Here is a 19,342-nt window from a genome sequence, read left to right on the forward strand (position 1 = left end):
GAGGGAAATAGAAAAATCATCTGTGGAAAGAAATGCAATATTTGGACTAAAGAATGAACAAGGAACCCTTAGGAGGGTACATAATGCTGGCACTATATATATATATATATATATATATATATATAAAAAACACCCAGCACGCCCCTGCGGGCGGTTTATCCTTCAAGCTCGGGTCCTCTACCAGAGGCCTGGGAGCTTGAGGGTCCTGCGCAGTATCTTAGCTGTTCCCAGGACTGCGCTCTTCTGGACAGAGATCTCCGATGTTGTTCCCGGGATCTGCTGGAGCCACTCGCCTAGCTTGGGAGTCACCGCACCTAGTGCTCCGATTACCACGGGGACCACCGTTACCTTCACCCTCCACATCCTCTCGAGCTCTTCTCTGAGCCCTTGGTATTTCTCCAGCTTCTCGTGTTCCTTCTTCCTGATATTGCTGTCATTCGGAACCGCTACATCGATCACTACGGCCGTCTTCTTCTGTTTGTCTACCACCACTATGTCCGGTTGGTTAGCCACCACCATTTTGTCCGTCTGTATCTGGAAGTCCCACAGGATCTTAGCTCGGTCATTCTCCACCACCCTTGGGGGCATCTCCCATTTTGACCTCGGGACTTCTAGGTTATATTCGGCACAGATGTTCCTGTACACTATGCCGGCCACTTGGTTATGGCGTTCCATGTATGCCTTGCCTGCTAGCATCTTGCACCCTGCTGTTATGTGCTGGATTGTCTCTGGGGCATCTTTACACAGCCTGCACCTGGGGTCTTGCCTGGTGTGATAGACCCCAGCCTCTATGGATCTTGTACTCAGAGCTTGTTCTTGTGCTGCCATGATTAGTGCCTCTGTGCTGTCTTTCAGTCCAGCTTTGTCCAGCCACTGGTAGGATTTCTGGATATCAGCCACCTCCTCTATCTGCCGGTGGTACATACCGTGCAGGGGCCTGTCCTTCCATGATGGTTCCTCGTCTCCCTCCTCTTTCTTGGGTTTCTGCTGCCTGAGGTATTCACTGAGCACTCGGTCAGTTGGGGCCATCATCCCAATGTATTCTTGGATGTTCCTTGTCTCATCCTGGACTGTGGTGCTGACACTCACCAGTCCCCGGCCCCCTTCCTTCCGCTTAGCGTACAGCCTCAGGGTGCTGGACTTGGGGTGAAACCCTCCATGCATGGTCAGGAGCTTTCTTGTCTTTATGTCAGTGGCTTCTATCTCCTCCTTTGGCCAGCCTATTACCCCAGCAGGGTACCTGATCACGGGCAGGGCGTATGTGTTGATGGCCCGGATCTTGTTCTTACCATTCAGCTGACTCCTCAGGACTTGCCTGACCCTCTGCAGGTACTTGGTGGTTGCAGCCTTTCTAGCGGCCTCTTCATGGTTCCCATTTGCCTGCGGGATCCCCAGGTACTTGTAACTGTCCTCTATGTCTGCAATGTTGCCTTCTGGTAGTTCAATCCCCTCAGTTCTGACTACCTTCCCTCTCTTTGTTACCATCCGACTACACTTCTCCAGTCCGAACGACATTCCAATGTCATTGCTGTATAGCCTGGTAGTGTGGATCAGTGAATCGATGTCTCGTTCACTCTTGGCATACAGCTTGATGTCATCCATGTACAGGAGGTGGCTGACAACTGCTCCGTTCCGTAGTCGGTATCCGTAGCCAGTCTTGTTAATGATCTCACTGAGGGGGTTCAGGCCTATGCAGAACAGCAGTGGGGACAGAGCATCTCCTTGGTAGATCCCGCACTTGATGGTAACTTGTGCTATGGGCTTGGAGTTGGCCTCTAGTGTTGTACGCCACATCCCCATTGAGTTCCTGATGAAGGCTCTTAGGGTCCCATTGATCTTGTACAATTCTAGGCATTCCAGTATCCAGCTGTGGGGCATTGAGTCATAGGCTTTCTTGTAATCAATCCAGGCAGTGCACAGGTTGGTCAGTCTGGTCTTGCAGTCTCGGCTGATTGTTCTGTCTACCAGTAGCTGGTGTTTTGCACCTCTGGTATTCTTGCCAATTCCTTTCTGTGTCCCGCTCATGTATTGACCCATGTGCCTGTTCATCTTAGCCGATATGATGCCTGACAGGAGCTTCCATGTAGTACTGAGGCAGGTTATTGGTCGGTAGTTGGAGGGGACCGGTCCCTTCTTGGGGTCCTTGGGGATCAGGACCGTCCGGCCTTCAGTTAGCCATTCCGGGTGTCTCTCGTTAACTAGCAGCTGGTTCATTTGTGCTGCCAGACGCTCGTGGAGTGCAGTCAGCTTCTTCAGCCAGTAGGCGTGAACCATGTCGGGCCCTGGTGCTGTCCAACTCTTCATACTGGAGACCCTTTCTTGGATATCTGCCACTGTGATGGTTACTGGACCCTGTTCAGGGAGGTCGCTGTGGTCTGCCCTCAGATCCACTAGCCACTGAGCATTGCCGTTATGGGTTGCATCCTTCTCCCATATGCTCTTCCAGTATTGCTCCGTCTCCAGCCTTGGTGGTGCTGTTCTCTTATTGTTCCCTTGCCACTGAGAGTACACCTTTGCTGGTTCTGTGGAGAACAGCTGGTTTATTCTCCTGCCTTCTATCTCTCTGGTGTACCTCCTCAAGCGGCTGGCCAAGGCTGTGAGTCTTTGCTTGGCAGTTTCCAAGGCCTCAGGTATGGACAGCTTGCTGTATTTCTTAGGCACCTTATTTGTCGCACCTTTCTGCAACTCTGTTAGTTGGCTAACCTCCCTCCGTGCTACTTTGATCTTGCCCTCTAGCCTCCTTCTCCATGGAGGGTACTGCCCCTTGTGGCTGTTCAACTTGTAGCCAAGCATCTCACTGATCACTGCTGCCGTATTGTAGATCAGCTTGTTAGTGTCGGTAATCGTGGTTGTAGGTATTGCCCGTAGTGCTGCATTAACATCATCTAGCAGACCTTCTGAGGGTACTTCACGTAATCTTGGTAACCGGCTACGGGGGATCCAGGTTTCAAGCTTGGCCATGATCCTATTTTTCAGGTCAGTTCCTCTCGCACTCAACGATCCTTCTCCTATCGCACTTGGGGCTATGTACCCAATCTCGGGTGGGGGTGATGATATCTCCCCCCTGACCTGGCGTCCTGACTCCTCCTTGCCGTAGCGTTTGTGTTGTACCTCGTCAATCTCTAGCTGTGAGAGCAGTCCCTTCTTTCGAATGTTGGAACACTGAGCTACTAGTTGTTTCGCCGTCATTGTGGATGTTGGGTATCGAAGAATCCATAGGTCCCTCATCCTATTCATGTAGCCCCTTCCGCCGGGGTTACTTGCGTAGTAGCATTCCAACAACGCCCTGTTTTCGTCCCTTGCCCACCGATGCCTTCTTGTTCCAGTAGCCCACTTTTCGTCAGGGTGCCCTGGTTCCTCAACACCTGACGCGGACCTTGTTGATCCGGGCGACGTCCGAGCCGGCATGCCTTCATATTTATCTGTCTCGCTCATGTCTGCGGTAGGCTTGCTTAGCATAGGGGGTCTAGCCTTAGGACCCTTACTGGATACAGACGCCCCAGGCAGGAATCGAACTTGCGATCCTCTGTTCCAAAGGCGTGTAGTTTAACCACTACGCTATCCAGCTATATATATATATATATATATATATATATATATATATATATATATATATATATATATATATATATATATATATATATATATATATATATATATATATATATATATATATATTAGACACACACAATATAATATAGCAAAGTTTCATCAGATTGCGTTATGCACTTATTACATGCACCTTTACTTTATGGTGGTGGTGGTGTGTGTATGTCATGGTCACAAGTGCAATGGTCAGTAACTGGATAGACTGTGTCTCAGCACAGTGTGAAACACACTCACTCTTAGTCACACAAACAGTGTAGGCTCATCTGAGCTAACAGACTCGATTTCTGTGTATATAGATATACTTTACCTGGTGGTTTTGGTTCTGGTAGAAAATTATATTTTTCTTTTGGACATTAGCTTGCCCCTTGCCAATGCCTCTCCCTTTTTGAATCTGGACTTAGGAATGGGAATAGTGCACATTAGGCTACTCTAGTCATAAAGATGTTTTTTCTTTAACAGGATGAGAGTAATATTGAATGATGGCTATTTTGCCTAAGATACAAGTACCATCATCTTCCTGAACTACTGTGAGTTACAGTTAATGCTCCTACTGCAAAACATAAACAGAGATCAGAACAAGTCTGTTTTTAAATGAGATAAATGGTTACTAATGACCCAGTCAAAACAAAAAAAATCGTTAAAAACTTAAAACTAAGTTTTAGATTGTTTCCAATTGTGAACTGCAAGTTTTCATAAGGAATTGAAATTGAAGTGTAAGCTGTGAGTGTTCTGTGTTTTACTCTAAAACTCCTGTTGCTGCAGGATCTATACAGGAAAAAATGTTTCATTATAGAAAAATCAAATGTTGACATTTTATCTTGCAAAAAACAAAACAAAAAACCCAAACGTTGCAAACCCACTTAGTCATGACATAATTCCCTAATGCCACCAATCATCCTGGCAGGTTAGTCATTTAGCACAGTAGGGCAAAAGGAAAATACCAGATATCCAAGTGGCTAATTATGCAAAGAGCAACTCCTATGATACTTTATTTTCATTGGCTGTTTTGTGAGAGAATGGTCGCCATGTTATAATCAGGAGGTTTACAGTAAAATAAGCTAATCATAGTCAACAAATGTTCAGGGATAAAAATAGATTGATCGGTGAAGTAATTGAAAGTGCCAGAAGCAGGATAATAACCGCAATGAAAAAGAAAAGCTAAATTTGCAAGAAATTGTTTCTTTGGAGCCTTTAGTGGTTGAGTAGTGACAAGTGACATGAAGTAAACGTCTCTGTGGTTTAACGTGTGCCATTAACTTTGGGAACTTGCAGCCGATGGAATGGGCCCTCACAACAGCGCAAGCCCAGATTAGGCCATACATCAGAGAGCGTTGGAGAGCGGATCTCTTTCAGTCCCCCACTAATCGCATTGAGCAACTCTCTCGCTTCCGCGTGCGCTCACTGCCCCCTCTCTCTTTCTCCACTCTGTATCTACTGATTCCTCTGCACAATCCAGAAGAGAGCTCTCTTTGTACTGGTGCTGGCAGGCGGACAGAAGCAGAGAGATGGATATGGCTGAGAGTGACCTGATTCTGCCTCAGTGCCTGGCCTCTGTCCAAATACAGAGACTCTGCTCTCTTGTCCCTCTGTCTTTAGGGAGGAACTCTCTATCTTTCTCCTCTGTTGCTACGCTGTGGGATGCTGGCTGACTTACCTGCCAGGCTTGAGCAAGAAATTAGTTTGTTTACTTTAGAGGCTTTTGAGTAGCTACAGTAGCCTGCTATTATTCAAACAGGTACCACATTTTCAGACATATTCAACTATATTTACCTGTGCATCTATTTGATTTAAATCCAAGACCTCCTATTCCTGTGGACTGAGATGTTTGGAGGGACTGAAACTTCAATGTTTTGGGTCACTCATTTGTTAGCAGAAAAGAAGAGATATTGGGATAAAGAGTGAGCTCATACTGAGTGAACCGAAGGTGATCGCTTGTCTTTGATGAAACACATTATAAAAGAAGGTCCATTGAGAATTAATAAATATGCGAGGGGAAGAAATTAGATGTGCTGACAAAAAGAAGAGGAATAAAACATGTTAGAAGCAGTGATGGCACTGGCAGACAGTCTCATGAGCTATATATTGTTATTTATTTGCCAGTAAGAATTGCCACTTTTGGTGGTTGTGTAATAAAAATGCATCTTCTTCCTGAAAGCACTGACAGACAAAATGTATTTCATTAGATTGCAAAGTGGAGGATGGAGATGGTGGTGATTGGCAACCAGGAAAAATTGTGCGTTAGAGGGAAGAAATGATAAAACAGATGCTCATTTTTTTTTTTTTTTTTTTACACGTAAACACATCCTCTTCTTCCACATGCATCACCCACAGATGCACAGATGTGAATGATGTTTTTGCACTGATGAAACATGATTAATCTTTGCAGGAGTGGCTGCACTTTAGTCATTGTCCAAGGAAGTTTCTAATCACTGAAGCCTGAAATTCTACAAAGCACAGTCCATATTGCTTCTAATAGACTCTGTTAACCTTTGAACCCAAGCATGATGCAGCATTTAGAGGGTGTTTTCTTCCTGTCACATAGATGAGGAGTAATAGTAGTACAAATTGATGCAAGGAAGCTGCATTACACATTACTGAAGAAAAATAGGAGGGGTTTGAAGGGTGGCAGTTGACCCTTTAAGGAATGACCCTGGTTTTCATTGGAGCACCATTAGTCTAGCATAGTGCTACCACATGACTTAGAGGACAGGGAGTGCATTCTTGGCAGCCTCTCATTCTGAAAAGGTCATGTCAGGAAAGGCGAGAAAAGAGAAAAAAAAAAGGGAGAAAGTCTTCTACTTGTATGTTTTCACTGTGCTCCGATATTCATCTTTGTTTAGATTCTTTGGCATCTCTGTCTTATTGGTATCTATCATTTATCCCCTTTTCTTTCTGTCACTCTTCCTGTCCCTTTTTATCCTTATCTCAACCCTTTAACCATATGGCATGATCTTGACCCAAATTCAGGTCATCTCTATCGATCGTTCCTACCGCTCTATACAATCCCACTTTATAGCCCGAGGCTTGCGGCCTAGAGCAACCATGTTCCATTTGTCTAATGAAAGCAGATCCCACACTTCCACTCTGGCTTGGTGTGAGGCTTCTGATGATGATGGTGGCCTTTAGTGACAGCTTGTTTGGAGACACCCAGTAGTTGCAGGATTTCTCGAAAGCCCACAGGGTGCACTTCCAGTAAGAAAAATGGAAAAATGGGTCAAAGGATGACTCTGCCCATCAAAGGGACCTTCACCTGACAGTTCACACTTCTAGATTTGAAAATTCAGTTGGATTTCCGTTGCATGCCAGGATAATCCTTTTGCTATTTTACTATGAAAACTTTTTGATTTTAAATGAATAATTTCGGGTAATGTTAACTTTATGCTGTCAACCTCATTTTGCCAATTATTAATGCTGGACTAATAGTGTACATTTATATTGCATTTAACAAGCTTCCTTTTGACATTCAAAGAACCGTCCAGCAAAATGTAGCTGAATCTGGTGCTTCACCTTTGGATTTATTACCAAATAACTTTTCCAGCGGTACAATTACCAGTGCACAGCTAGTGTGGATTGACTATAAGGCATTGCTCTACTTTTTTGTCGACTCTGGTGAGGACACTGGTGTCAAAGAAGTGAATCCATTTGCACAATTAATGGCTGACCTTTCAGGATACAGTCAATACAGTAAAGTGTGGCTATCATGAACAATGAAATTTACTGATGGTTTTGATAATTTCTTTTCTTTTTAAGGAAAGCGGTACCACGTGCATTTGCATTTCACCCTGCAGCAAACCACGACATTACGAAGCGATTAATCAAGCAGCGGCTGCTTCAGTCCTAAACTGGAAAAAAAGCGTTTCAACCCATGCGCTCCGAATAATGACCAATCCACCACGCCATTGTTCTCTTATCAAAACCTATAAGTCATTCTGCCCACTGTGACTGCAGAAAATATACCAGCTGACAGGATTAAACACATGCAAACATAAAGTGTAGAGAGGCATAGGACATGAAGCACACCTATCTACATGTAATTACAAAATCACAGCGGCATGTCTACACTGAAAGCGTAACAGAACAACCTCGTCTAGAGTTGTAGTTCTCCCTGCTCTAAATCAGTTTCTATATATATTTAAATGCATTGCAGTGTTTTGCCTCACAGCCCTGTGATAATGCTGCACTGCTTTTCCTTTTTTTTCTTTTTTTTAAACTCAGTTCACGTTGAATCACTTCACATTGGATATCTTGCCGCACAGGCATTTCTACAGTTGCTGTTGCATTGGGTGGACGGTAGGGAATTGTGCCTGACAGAGCAGCCTCTGGCATTATTACAGAACTTGAGGCTGACTGCAGTCTCTTCTTTTTTTCCCCCCACATTTGCTGTATCTTGTGGCCAGCCAATGGTCAGAGATTATCTTTCACATCCAAAATGTTTCTCCACCCTGCTCATCTTCCCTTATAGAAATACCCTTTACAGTCAGATGTTGTATTTTTGTTCTCACGAGAAATTAAGATATGAATTCATAGGAGTTTGCCAAATGAGCACCTCAAAATCTGATTGTGCTAATTGTTGTTTTCCTTGCAGCTCTTGACCATTGATGACGACTTTTGTGGCCTGGACATGAATGCTCCATTGGGCGTCTCTGAGATGGTGAGAGGCAAGCCTCTCTTTTCTGACGCCGTTGACAAAATGTCCTCAGTCATTGCCTACGTCTACAAGAACCACTCACTGGTCTTCGTGGGAACAAAAAGCGGTCAAGTCAAGAAGGTAAGGGAGACAAATATAGGTTGAAAGATAGCACAGATGGTTGAATTGATAGAGGGAGAGATTTGCTTTCTCTCAGTTAGAACGTAGAGTAAGGGCTGGGAATTGGGGACTACTGGATTGGAGGAAGGATAGTAGTAAGAAGGCAGATTGACTTTCAGGCAAATCAGCTGACTCGGCTGTATTCGCAGTAGAAGAGACGTGTGTGTTTGTGTGTAGGTGTGTACATAAAACAGTGGGAGAGCGGATGGAGGAAGTGTGTGTACTTCAGGGTAGAGAGAAAGCGAGTGTGGTGTGTGTGTGTGTGTGTGTGTGTGTGTGTGTGTGTGTGTGTGTGTGTGTGTGTTTTGAGGAAAGGGGATCAGGCGTGCCCCTTTGGGGGTTTATTCCTACAGTAAAGCCTATCTGGTATCTCTCAACATCCTCCTCATCCACTGCACCATATATCACACATACACTCGTATTCGCCTGTATCAGTGGTATCCGCTGTACTTTTCCCTCACTTTGGACTTGTATAAAATCCAGAGCCCTGGGGGCTGATTGTAGCACACATCAGCATGTTGCAGAAGTTGCTAGACAGCCCAGATCAGCATGTTGCAGAATTGATTGGATGAAGTTTCTTAGCTCTTCCTCGAGGCAAATTAAGTCATCAGAATAAAATTAAATACATCATTTATTAAGAAATTTAGGCAAATTCATAGCCTGGTGATGAAAGGAACTATGAGTCACTCCCATCCTTTATAATTTAGGGTTTCTCACATCTGTGTGTGTAGTAACTGAATGTTGTAGTAATGATCCTAGGTTACAAAAATATTCTCTAAAAATTTCTAGAATTATTTTAACTAGGGCATTTGTGAGTGTCTTTGTGAACATAACTGTTTGTCTTAGAAGAACATGTCACACTCTGTGTGACAGAAGAGCCTCTAACTCAACAAGATTTGTCTCCTCAGAGTTAAACAGCACTGGATAAGCTGGGCTTTGGAGTGTTGTGGTTACCACCTTAGACTCCCTTCATGCCCCTGTGCCCTCCTGCATGTGGTAGCCCTTTTCAGAGTTAATGGGATGATGCACTGCTGCTAGGTGTGATAGAACTTGGTAGCAACCTGTACTTTCACTGTACTTCCCCACACATTCACACACATTTACACACGCACATATGTATTATAAGGCCATGACTGAGACTAATTCTAGAGGGCGGTTAGGCCAGTGAGTCTTAAAGGCCTGGGGAAGGAGAGGAGCACAGGAGAGATGAGTGAGGGAAGCGAGGTAGGGTTGAGCAGCAGGGGCTGAACAGAGATGAGCTATATTCCAGAAATGAAAGTCATAAAAGGAGGAAGAGCGTTTGTGTGATGACAGTAGAAGGATGAAAAACAGAGGAAACAAAGATACTACTGGGATCAGAATGTGGACCCAGTGCTGAAAGGTCTTCTGCTGATACACACAGGCAAATTGAATGCTATTTCTTCTATAATGTTTATATTATATTGCTTCCACTAAATTCTTGTGTGAATCCAGTCTGCAGGATTGTTCAGATTCATTATATTCAGGCAAAAAGAAAAAAAACCCCTCCAAAATCTAACACACAAAGGTGATCAATACTCTGTGTTAACACAGTTGTACACACATTGGGCTATTACAGCCACATCCTCCCCTCCCATGTATATACTTCCCCTCCCATGTCATTAACTGTATACCATTAGATGACATCACAGGCAATAAAAGACAACAACAAGACAATAAAAAGTCTGAACTTCAGTCCACCTCCTTCATCAGTGACTTTATAACCCCTCGGCTAATGGATGTTGATTTATACACACTCCCCCACCTCACTTGTTCCACCCCTCAGCCCCCTCCTCCTTCTTCTGGGATTCACTCACAGACTGTCTTTCAGTCTCAGTTTTTTTTCACTGTTATTTATGATCTTGTGACTAACACATCACCCAGAGTAAATATAAGCATTTACGGTAAAAGAGAGTGGATCGGGTTTAATGGAGTGGCGTTTCGGTGAGATAAATGTTAGTGTTTACAGGCTCACGTTTATGGCATCATGACGTTGAGCTGGGCAGGGCGCTGAGTGAATTAAATTCAATTTGCCTGTGAAATACTTTAATGTAATAGAGGTTAGAATAAAATTTTGCTAGCATAATGTGAGGCTTGCGGATCAGAGTACAGACGTAGATATGCCATGGCTGTGCTGATTAGATTTTCATTAGCTTAATTTATCATCAAGTCCTTAAACTCATCCTGAACTAAGACAATGCACAACTAACCGAACTCTACCTTAACTTCAAACTAAAATGGAGATCAGTTGCAGGTGACCAGAGTCTGGAGAGTAAGGTTTTCCAGTATTCAGTTTTACTCTTTTTCTTCTCTGTGGCAGTTCTTTTGAGATGTAAGGGCGAGCTTGAATTTCTCACTTCGCACTCATATTCCTAACATATACAGGTTCTATGCTTGTAAAGGGCACACACATTAAAGCACATTCACACAAATCAGCACTTGCCTTAGATGCCCATTAATGCTAAGTGGCTGTATGGCCTAAAGTCTGTTTTGACAGAGTCTAGAGTGAGTGGACTTTGATAACACCATCATGTTATCATATAGAAAGCAGTACTATTAAACAGTGGGGTTTTGTATACGCCCACAACTACAGCCATGCTTGGCTTTTACTGTCTCAAACAAAACGTAAAACTTGGAAACCTTTTCCATGTTTTTTTTTTTATTATTATAGAGCTGCATTTCCTCTGCACTCTTCAGCAAACTTGCAACTGCTTTCTCCTTGTTTCTTTGCTTTCACTCCCTATTGCCACCTCTATTTGCCCTTCTCTTAATAAGTTCCCTCTTCCTTTTCCCTTCATCTCTCTCACTCCCTCTGTATGTTCTGAATTGAATTGCTGTGAAAGCTCTTTGATGGCTACCTCCTGCTAGTGGAAGTGAATGGACCATATGGCTTCCTTCAGCCAGTCTGTCGGTCAGTTTGTGTGCTCATTGGCCTGTGGCTTGAGGAGGAGATGGGGATATGATGGAGATAAAAGGCTGTGGTTGGGGTAAGGTTTAAACCCATTTACTGCAGGCCAGTAGACACCAGCAGGTCAAGGGGAAAACCTTAACCCCCTGCAGGCTTTGGTTTAGTTCATGGTCATCTGGTCGTACTACACATAAGAGTTTCACATCGGTGATACTCACACGTTGCACATTATTGTTTGAATTGGGATAAGCATGCACACATGCATCAGTGAACACTTGCACCCACACCTAGCAGTCCATCTACACACTACTGGACAAAGGCTGGCCAGGTATCCCCATGGGGCCATGGTTCGAGAGGTGGACTAGGGGACAAGAAGAACGTGTGGAGGGAAAAGAGAGTCGAGAGATGAGATTGAAGGCCACCTGCCGAGGTGCTAATGCATCTCCCCTCTGTCCGTCCCAATGGGGGAGCATTGGCACTCAATACAATGAGCAGCTAACCTTGAACTTGACATGGAAAGGAACAGAAAAATGAGTGAGGCAGTACATGCGAAGGTTGGAAAAGCTCTCTGTCCTAGATACTGGATGCACACATGGTTCAATCAAAGCCTTTCACAGAATTTGGGGAAAAAGGCAGCTAGCACTCTTTTTCCTGCCTCTACATTTCAATCTGTCCCAGTCAGATGGAGAAAATGGAAGAAAAGAGGAGGTGGGAAGACACAGAGAAAACAAAGAAGAAGATCCAAGAAGAATTTTGTTGATAAGGGAACAAGGAAATGAAAAGAGAGGGTTACGCGGTGGAGAATAAATGATAGTTTACAAAGCTATAGCTTCTTGCAGGAGAGGAGTTGCATAGAAACTGGGAGATCTGTCATTTAAAGTTGTCAGGGGAGATTGCATGAGCAAAAAACAGGTCAATTTCAACACCGAATGGTTAATGTTTGTTGCTGGAAAGGGAAAGGTCAAACTCTCACTTTTGACTCAACCCCTGTCAATTTCTGTTCAAGTGCAATACAGCCTACTGCGCCTTGACTGTCTCATTACCCATCTCTCCAGCAATGGGATTTTCCCCTCCCCTTTGCTATCTGTCTACGGTATCCTCGTCTAATAAATGAACTTTTGTTTTCTAGCTGGCTTTTCTGTCACCACAATAGATTGTGTGAAGATAGATGTGTGCAGGTGTGAGAGATTTTTCTTGAGATATTTATTGTGCTGGACCAGTCCCATATGTTTTACGGGTTGATTGTGTCATTGTTTTGCAAGTGTGTATGCGTTTGTCTGTGCGTGTGTGTGTATGATAGGTTGGTTAGCCCCAGATGCAGATTATTGAAATGGGCTGAGCTGAGCCGTGGTCAGTGGAGCAGAGGATTAACTGCTTAAAGTTAATGATGAAATATGCTTCAGGACGGGGTATGCTATAAACACAATACTCTTGAACACAGGCGCGAACACTCGCACACAGACACAGCTATTATCACCTTGGCCAGTAGCCATTACAAACCCCACCCAGTCGCCCATTCATTCCTGGGCAGTGGTCTAAACCGCTGCAGTGCTCAGCAAGTATTCCCAGAATGTCAATGCTCTCCTACTTTTAAGTATTCCACAGCAGTCTTGCTAGTTGCCTGGGTTTTGTGTGTGTGTGTGTGTTGCTGCTCCCACACTAGCTTGCAAAAGCCCAGACGTGAGTTGCCATGGTAGCACTGGCTGCTCCAAACGTGCGGAATTAAACGTATAGAGTGGAGGCAAAACACACATGCACGTATCCGAGTGTGTTGTGATCCATTCAGTGTTTAATTCCCAGGGAAGCTGACGGTGTAGCACACACAGTGTAAATATTATGCTGATACAATAAACGGCGTGAACGATAGGATAACCTGATCTGATGACAGCAGGCTGGTATCTGATGACACTGCTGTCCAGCTCATGGCTATGAGGCTGATTTAACACACATTCTAAGAGAGCTAGTGTCTTTGTCTCGCTGTATTAGCGCCTGCTGTTACTCTGCTAAGGGAAAGTCTAAGGGAACGTCCTCCAACATCTTGCACCCTCCTTCACCTAATGCTTCGTTTCTTGAGTCTTTTAGTGCACCATTCTTCCCAGCCAGTTGTTTTTCTATGGATCGTCTTCTGCTAAGTGCTTGGTGGACAAGGTTTACTTAGGCCTCTACCCCAATTCCCATTCCTTCTCTACAGTTATGGGGTTGGTTAATAGCCTGTGTGTGCATTTCATATTTGTATATGAGTCTCTCTATATATATTGGTCAATTGTGTGCAGAAAATCATGGGAGCTAATGAGAAGTAAAGTCCATTAGTGGCCTGGGAAGAGGATCAGAAGACAGTGATTGCCTCGTGTGCCACGACAAAAACCCTCATTCAGTAGCCAGGCCGTCTGAATGGGCAGAAGGCAGAATCCGTGTTGTATTCACTAAGGAAGCCTTAGCTTTAGCTTGGGGATGATATGAGGTTGTGTTGAACAGAGGAGGGAAAATGGGGGTAGGAAAAGTAGAAGAGCAGGGAAATTAAGTATGGTTTAAGGCAGTGGTTATGTGAGATAAACCAGAGAGAGAAATGTTGAGTAAATATAAAGTTGCATGAATATGATTCATGTCGTGGTATCAGCTTCTTCAGCCAACTCCAACTTCATTTGTTTTATTTCAGATTTTGTAGACTCCTTGGACACACTAAAGTTCTCCATCATTGGATGGTGGGTAGAATGAAACATGGAATTATGCTAAGTTAAATGAAACCATAATAAGAGACGCATAAAGAGCTCCGGACAGAGATATACTGTGTGAGTGAGAGAGTAGAAAGAGGCTGGATGCAGAGCAAAACAGAGTGAAAAATAATCCAGCACAGAATGGCAAAGCTCGAACTTATCCAGCAATAAAATTTCTGAATCAGTCAGATCAGACACTGACTGTAGCTTGGCCTGCCAGCTTGTACAATACCTGTGTTGTAATGTCTGACTGAGCCAGTGTATGAATAGTGCAGGTAGTTGTCTGGAGAATTCACAGTGAGGGAGCTGGGGTTTTATCTATCTGCCTCCTTATACTGAGCTGTCACCTCTAGCCTTACCAATAATATGAGTGCATCTGACGCAGAGCTTCTCCTGTTATGTGCTTCGTGTGAGAAAGTGCAACTTCAGACAATGCTTGGACCCGATTCTCCCCACATCATCCAGAGCTGATGTGTGGAAATGGGTTAGGCGTTTAGTTAGGAAAGCAATTTCTCCTTTGATTTAGACACAGTATCTCATGGTGCTCGGGTAAGCAGAGTCAGCAGTGGCCTGACTCAACAGATACACAAAGTGCCCTGCTTTAGTGGATGACATTGCTTGTGCATTCAGTGTACTTGGCTGCTAGCCTTTGTGTGTGGGTGTGTGTGATCGTATGTAAAAATAGCTGTTCACGTTACTTGTGTCATTCAGGGGGTGTATTTATAGATGCCATTGCTGTAGCATGGCCTTATCCCTTCTTTCCAAGGTTTCTTTATAATTGATGAGCTGTCAGGAGCTGAGCCGGGCTGAGCACACATGCATGTACACACACAAAACCAAACCTTGGTAACCAGCTGCTTCACTGCAGGTTGACACCACCATGTTTGCACACACACACGCGCGCACTCGGTGGTTTTAAGCTCCAGCTGGAGGTATCACAAAGGTGAGCCCCCAGCTATGAATGGCCCATGTGGTGTTGCAGACTGTTGTTTATATTGCAGTAACTCAATGATTTGCTATAACAACTCTTAGTCATTTAAGTATCTCAGTGTATAGTTCGATGTTATATTATAGGTATACTTAATGCTTTCCAACCTTCAGCTGAAATTGAATTAATATGCAGATACAAGGGTTGCTCAGATGTTTTTTTTTTTATTATTTACACAGATCTTCACTGAAACGAGAAGGAGGAAGAGTGGGTGAACAGCAGCAGAAAGCAGAGCTCTGCACTGAGAGACTGAAAGAGTGTAGAGGGCAAAATTGGCAGGCAAGAATAAAAGATGAAAGCTACAGAGATGGAGAGAATATTGAGAAAGGGTAAAGTGAGAGGGTGAGAGTGGTGAAATGGAGTTTGATGTTCATTTCACTCTTGTGAGTATGTGGCAGCATATTGAGCTATGAGTGATTTGAGTGGCTATTCTCCACAGTGTGTATGTGCATTTGAATGGCTTGAGCCAGCAGAGAAGTTAGAGAGTGGCGAACTTCAGTCTGATCTCTGTGTTTCTTGACAGTTTGAACTTTATCTGACCCTGACATGTTGTTGGCTCAGGGTTAAGATGAGGTTACCTATTTAGAAGGACAAGTAAGGGTCTGGGGACATAAACAGATCAAAGGGCTGCCAAGGAATCTGGAGTCTATGCTTTGATCCCATGTATAATTCATGCCTGATGTTTATTAATTTCCTAACAGGGCTGTTAATCTAGTACTAAAATGTCAGAATTTTTAGACCTTGGGAAAGACCTTTTATTTTGTCAGTTTAAATTATTTTCTTGTCTTATTTTGCGTGTGTTTGAATACATTTTCCCTGGCGTGGAGTAAAACGCTGCAACCGTATTTCTCTTTTGACTGTTGAATTTATGATGTGTGGACATGACATGAATTTTGGCTAGCACTGCATCTAATGCAAGCAAATGCCTTCTGAACATTACAGCTATCAGTGAGCTACTTGAAAAGTGGGGCTTCACTTTGTGAATGTGGTGGATGCCTAATTTGGATCCCTTTTTAGTAAATATACAAGGAGCTTGTTAGTATCTCAGATAGTGTGCTACACCGTCAGCTGGCATTTCAGCTGTGTTAAGATGGCTTTAAGAAACTTCAAACAGAAGGAAGATGGCAGGTGAATCACAACAGACAAAAACACCTGCAGAAAAGAGTTTTTTTCCTTTCATTCTTCTCCCCCTTCCTGTGCTTTTATATGTCTGTCATTCTGTGCTTCCTTCCTCTCCCTTTTCCTCCACCCTCTATTCTAATTAACATGTTGTGTGACTGTCCAGTGAGAAAAGCTGGCAGCTTGTGTGTGTTTACAAGCTGCTCACTCGGATAGCTTTGCCAGGCAGTCATGGGGCTTCTATTATGAAGCATTCTAAACTTAGTCAAACCTTTTTTCTGTTTTTTTTAATTCAGTTAAGCGCCGTCACTAACACTGACGTTTGGTTAGTAACCAGTTTACTTACAAATGCGTCACATGAAATAAGCCGTGTTATCATTTTGACATCAACAGATCAAGACAAAAAACTGTAAACAATATACAACGAGTTATGTTTATCATTTGACTCATCCAGAGTTATGTTTAAAAAAGCCTCCATTTCTAGTAACTTTAAAATTTTAACTGCACTTAATGTTGTCACTTAATACAAATACATGCAACTGTTCTTCGTGCACGACAGCTTTAAAATAAGGTGAAATCAAAAAGCTATGAGACATATAATACTGATACAAATTGAAAAGCATACCAGATTTAAATCCAATTTTCCCTTCAAGGCCATTTCAGCTGTTTTTTTTTCCTTTTTCTTTTTGGATTGCTTTAAAACATCTGCAATTCCAACGTGATCTCAAACCTGAAAAGATTAACTTTGAGAATCTGACCAGAGGTTCATGCCAAAAATCATGGTGATGATGAGAACTGAGCAGTTTAAAAAAACAGTTTAACCCGGAAGTGTGAACAGTGTTTAAGCCCAAAAGTGGTATATCAGGTCAGCTGCACTACCAGGGTTATACTTAACATGTTTTCCATCATTCATATGAGTATCCACCAAGGCCAGACCATCAACATGAAGTTCTGCTGTAACCTCCTGAGATACCCGAGGGAGAACATTCAGCAGAAACATCCTGATTGTGCTAACAGCATGCTAGAGGATTATTATTTTGGCCACACAAACTCCAAACCCCTCATATCATTCACCACAGACCCTACCTGGTTCTTCGTCCTCTCCCCTGAAATAAAATTCAAGTTGAAGGGGTGATTTGTGACATACTGAAGGAAATCCAAGGGAACCAAGGGACATTTTTTGCTTGTTTTTGATGTTGAATCCAAAAAGATCCTCTAGACAGATTTCCATGTCACACAAACACATGCAAGTACTTATATGCATAATATACAGGGAAACAAAAAGTTGTAAGAAAGCAAAAAAGCAACTAAAATATTATGAGAAAACATCTGGATTCTAATATACAAACATCCTAAGCATAATTAAAATAATTGAATTGTATTAATTTTATTCACAGACATCCAGATGGTAGAAGATAAGCATTTCGATCGACCTCTCTCTGAGAGCGTATATGTGCTCAGACAGTTAATTAGCAGCTCTGTTAACATTCTTCGGCCATGTAATGGAGACCAGGGGTTCCATTACCTGGTTGGTATTGTTAATAATAAATTGTTGGATTGGGAATTTAAAATAGGGTAATAAAGAAAACACAGATCTTTTGGAGTCTTTTATTAGGTTATTTGATATACAATTAAATTGACAGCTTGTAACAGAAAAGAGACAGTGGGACTGGCCATCCTACCTGTGTCGGAGAAGAGCCAAAGTTAGAGCTGTTTGCAGTTAATCATTTATCAATAACCTAAACATATGTGAAATGAGAACTTGTAAAGGTACTCACCTGTCCTAGTTGCTTCTTGCAGGATGTGGAGCAAAAGAGTGAAAGCGGCTCAATCACCTGTTTAAGAGCTCTTGGAGCAGACCAGTGTGCCAGGTTAGGGAGTATGGATAAAGAGGGTTTTAATTTAGATAGAAATGGGTGAAGCTTATGTTATTGGTTTGTTTATAGTATGTGTTGGAAATATGTATATGTTTGTGATGTGCTTTAATGTTATTGTATGTTTGTTTGTGTGGAGGGTTATGTGTTCATTTTGATTAGTTAACCCCCATACTTGGGCTATTCCAGATGCTCACCTGAAAAGGTAGAGTATAAAAGGAAGCCATTTTGTTTAGTTGTAGTTAGTGTTTGTGCTGTTATCATGCTCCTTCTTTAATAAAGTGCCAAACCATGGATGTCTTTTACTCCAGTCTCGCGTCATATTATTGGACAGAACCTATGACCGCCGGCCAAAACTGACAGGCCATATAACAAGCCCGTGTCAAGCTACCACAGGGGTAGATAATTATGCCCAAGCTCTCTCTCTGTGCACCTCTCTCTTCCACTGATTGATCATTAAGTAGGTAACCACAGAGAAACACTCCAAGCATAGCTGCCTCTAATACACATACAAACACACCTGCGCAGGCACAAACTTCTACTCATGTCAGCAGTGGGTGAAAAGATAAGGAATCACCAGCTATAGCACGGGAAAAGAAAGTTTACAGTTGCTCCACTCATATAAAATTTAAGCGTATAATTTCTCATTCAGGTTTTGCTTTATGCATAAGTATTAGCCTGCGTGTCAAATCATTGAATGGCCGTAGTTAATTTGTGCTCCAGAAGTAGAAAATCAATACAATGTCTAGCAACTAATCACACAGTGTGTTCCTGTACATTCCAGTAGATAGATAGCTAGCAGTAATCCTGTCAGGGCCAGAGTGTAATTTCCCATCAGCACCTCCCATACTGCAAATTTATGTTCTTGTACCCAAGAATAGCATTTAAACCACACAAAGAATAGAGGCAGAAAAAAAACTGCCCCAAACTCCACATTTAATATTTAGTTTTTCTGTCAAAACCAGTCGTAACTGAAGTTCCTGATGAATGAGGATTAGTTCATTTCATTAAAATCCAATCAAACGTTCCTCATGTTGAGTATGTCTTTTTAATTTCACTTTACACAGACTTGCATCATTTTGCATGTAATTAATTTATCTTAACATTATTAGTAGATGATCTGTCTTTCCCCATCTTTTTTTTTTTTTTTAATATTAGTGGTAGTTTGTGACATGTAGCATCCTTATATCTCCAGTTATGCATATCCTTTGGGTACTTGGAAGCTAAATAACCCCGCTTCTAAACCTCAATTTTTTTCACCAATATTGCTTTCTCTTCAAATTTCTGTGATGTATGGCTCAGGTT

General features: G+C 42.8%; 1 protein-coding gene across 1 annotated transcript in view; it reads left to right on the forward strand.

The window, feature by feature from the left end:
• Window positions 1-19,342, forward strand: part of plxna4 (plexin A4) — a 265,266-nt gene that overhangs the window by 38,915 nt on the left and 207,009 nt on the right. The window contains exon 3 of the mRNA XM_085375902.1: window positions 8,195-8,377. Coding sequence (XP_085232028.1) covers window positions 8,195-8,377 — 183 coding nt within the window. The remainder of the gene's footprint in view (window positions 1-8,194; window positions 8,378-19,342) is intronic.

Source organism: Diplotaxodon limnothrissa, linkage group LG17 (assembly GCF_057381915.1).
Source record: "Diplotaxodon limnothrissa isolate DT_005_m linkage group LG17, D_limnothrissa_male_GT1.1, whole genome shotgun sequence".
NCBI classification, from domain to species: Eukaryota; Metazoa; Chordata; class Actinopteri; order Cichliformes; family Cichlidae; genus Diplotaxodon; species Diplotaxodon limnothrissa.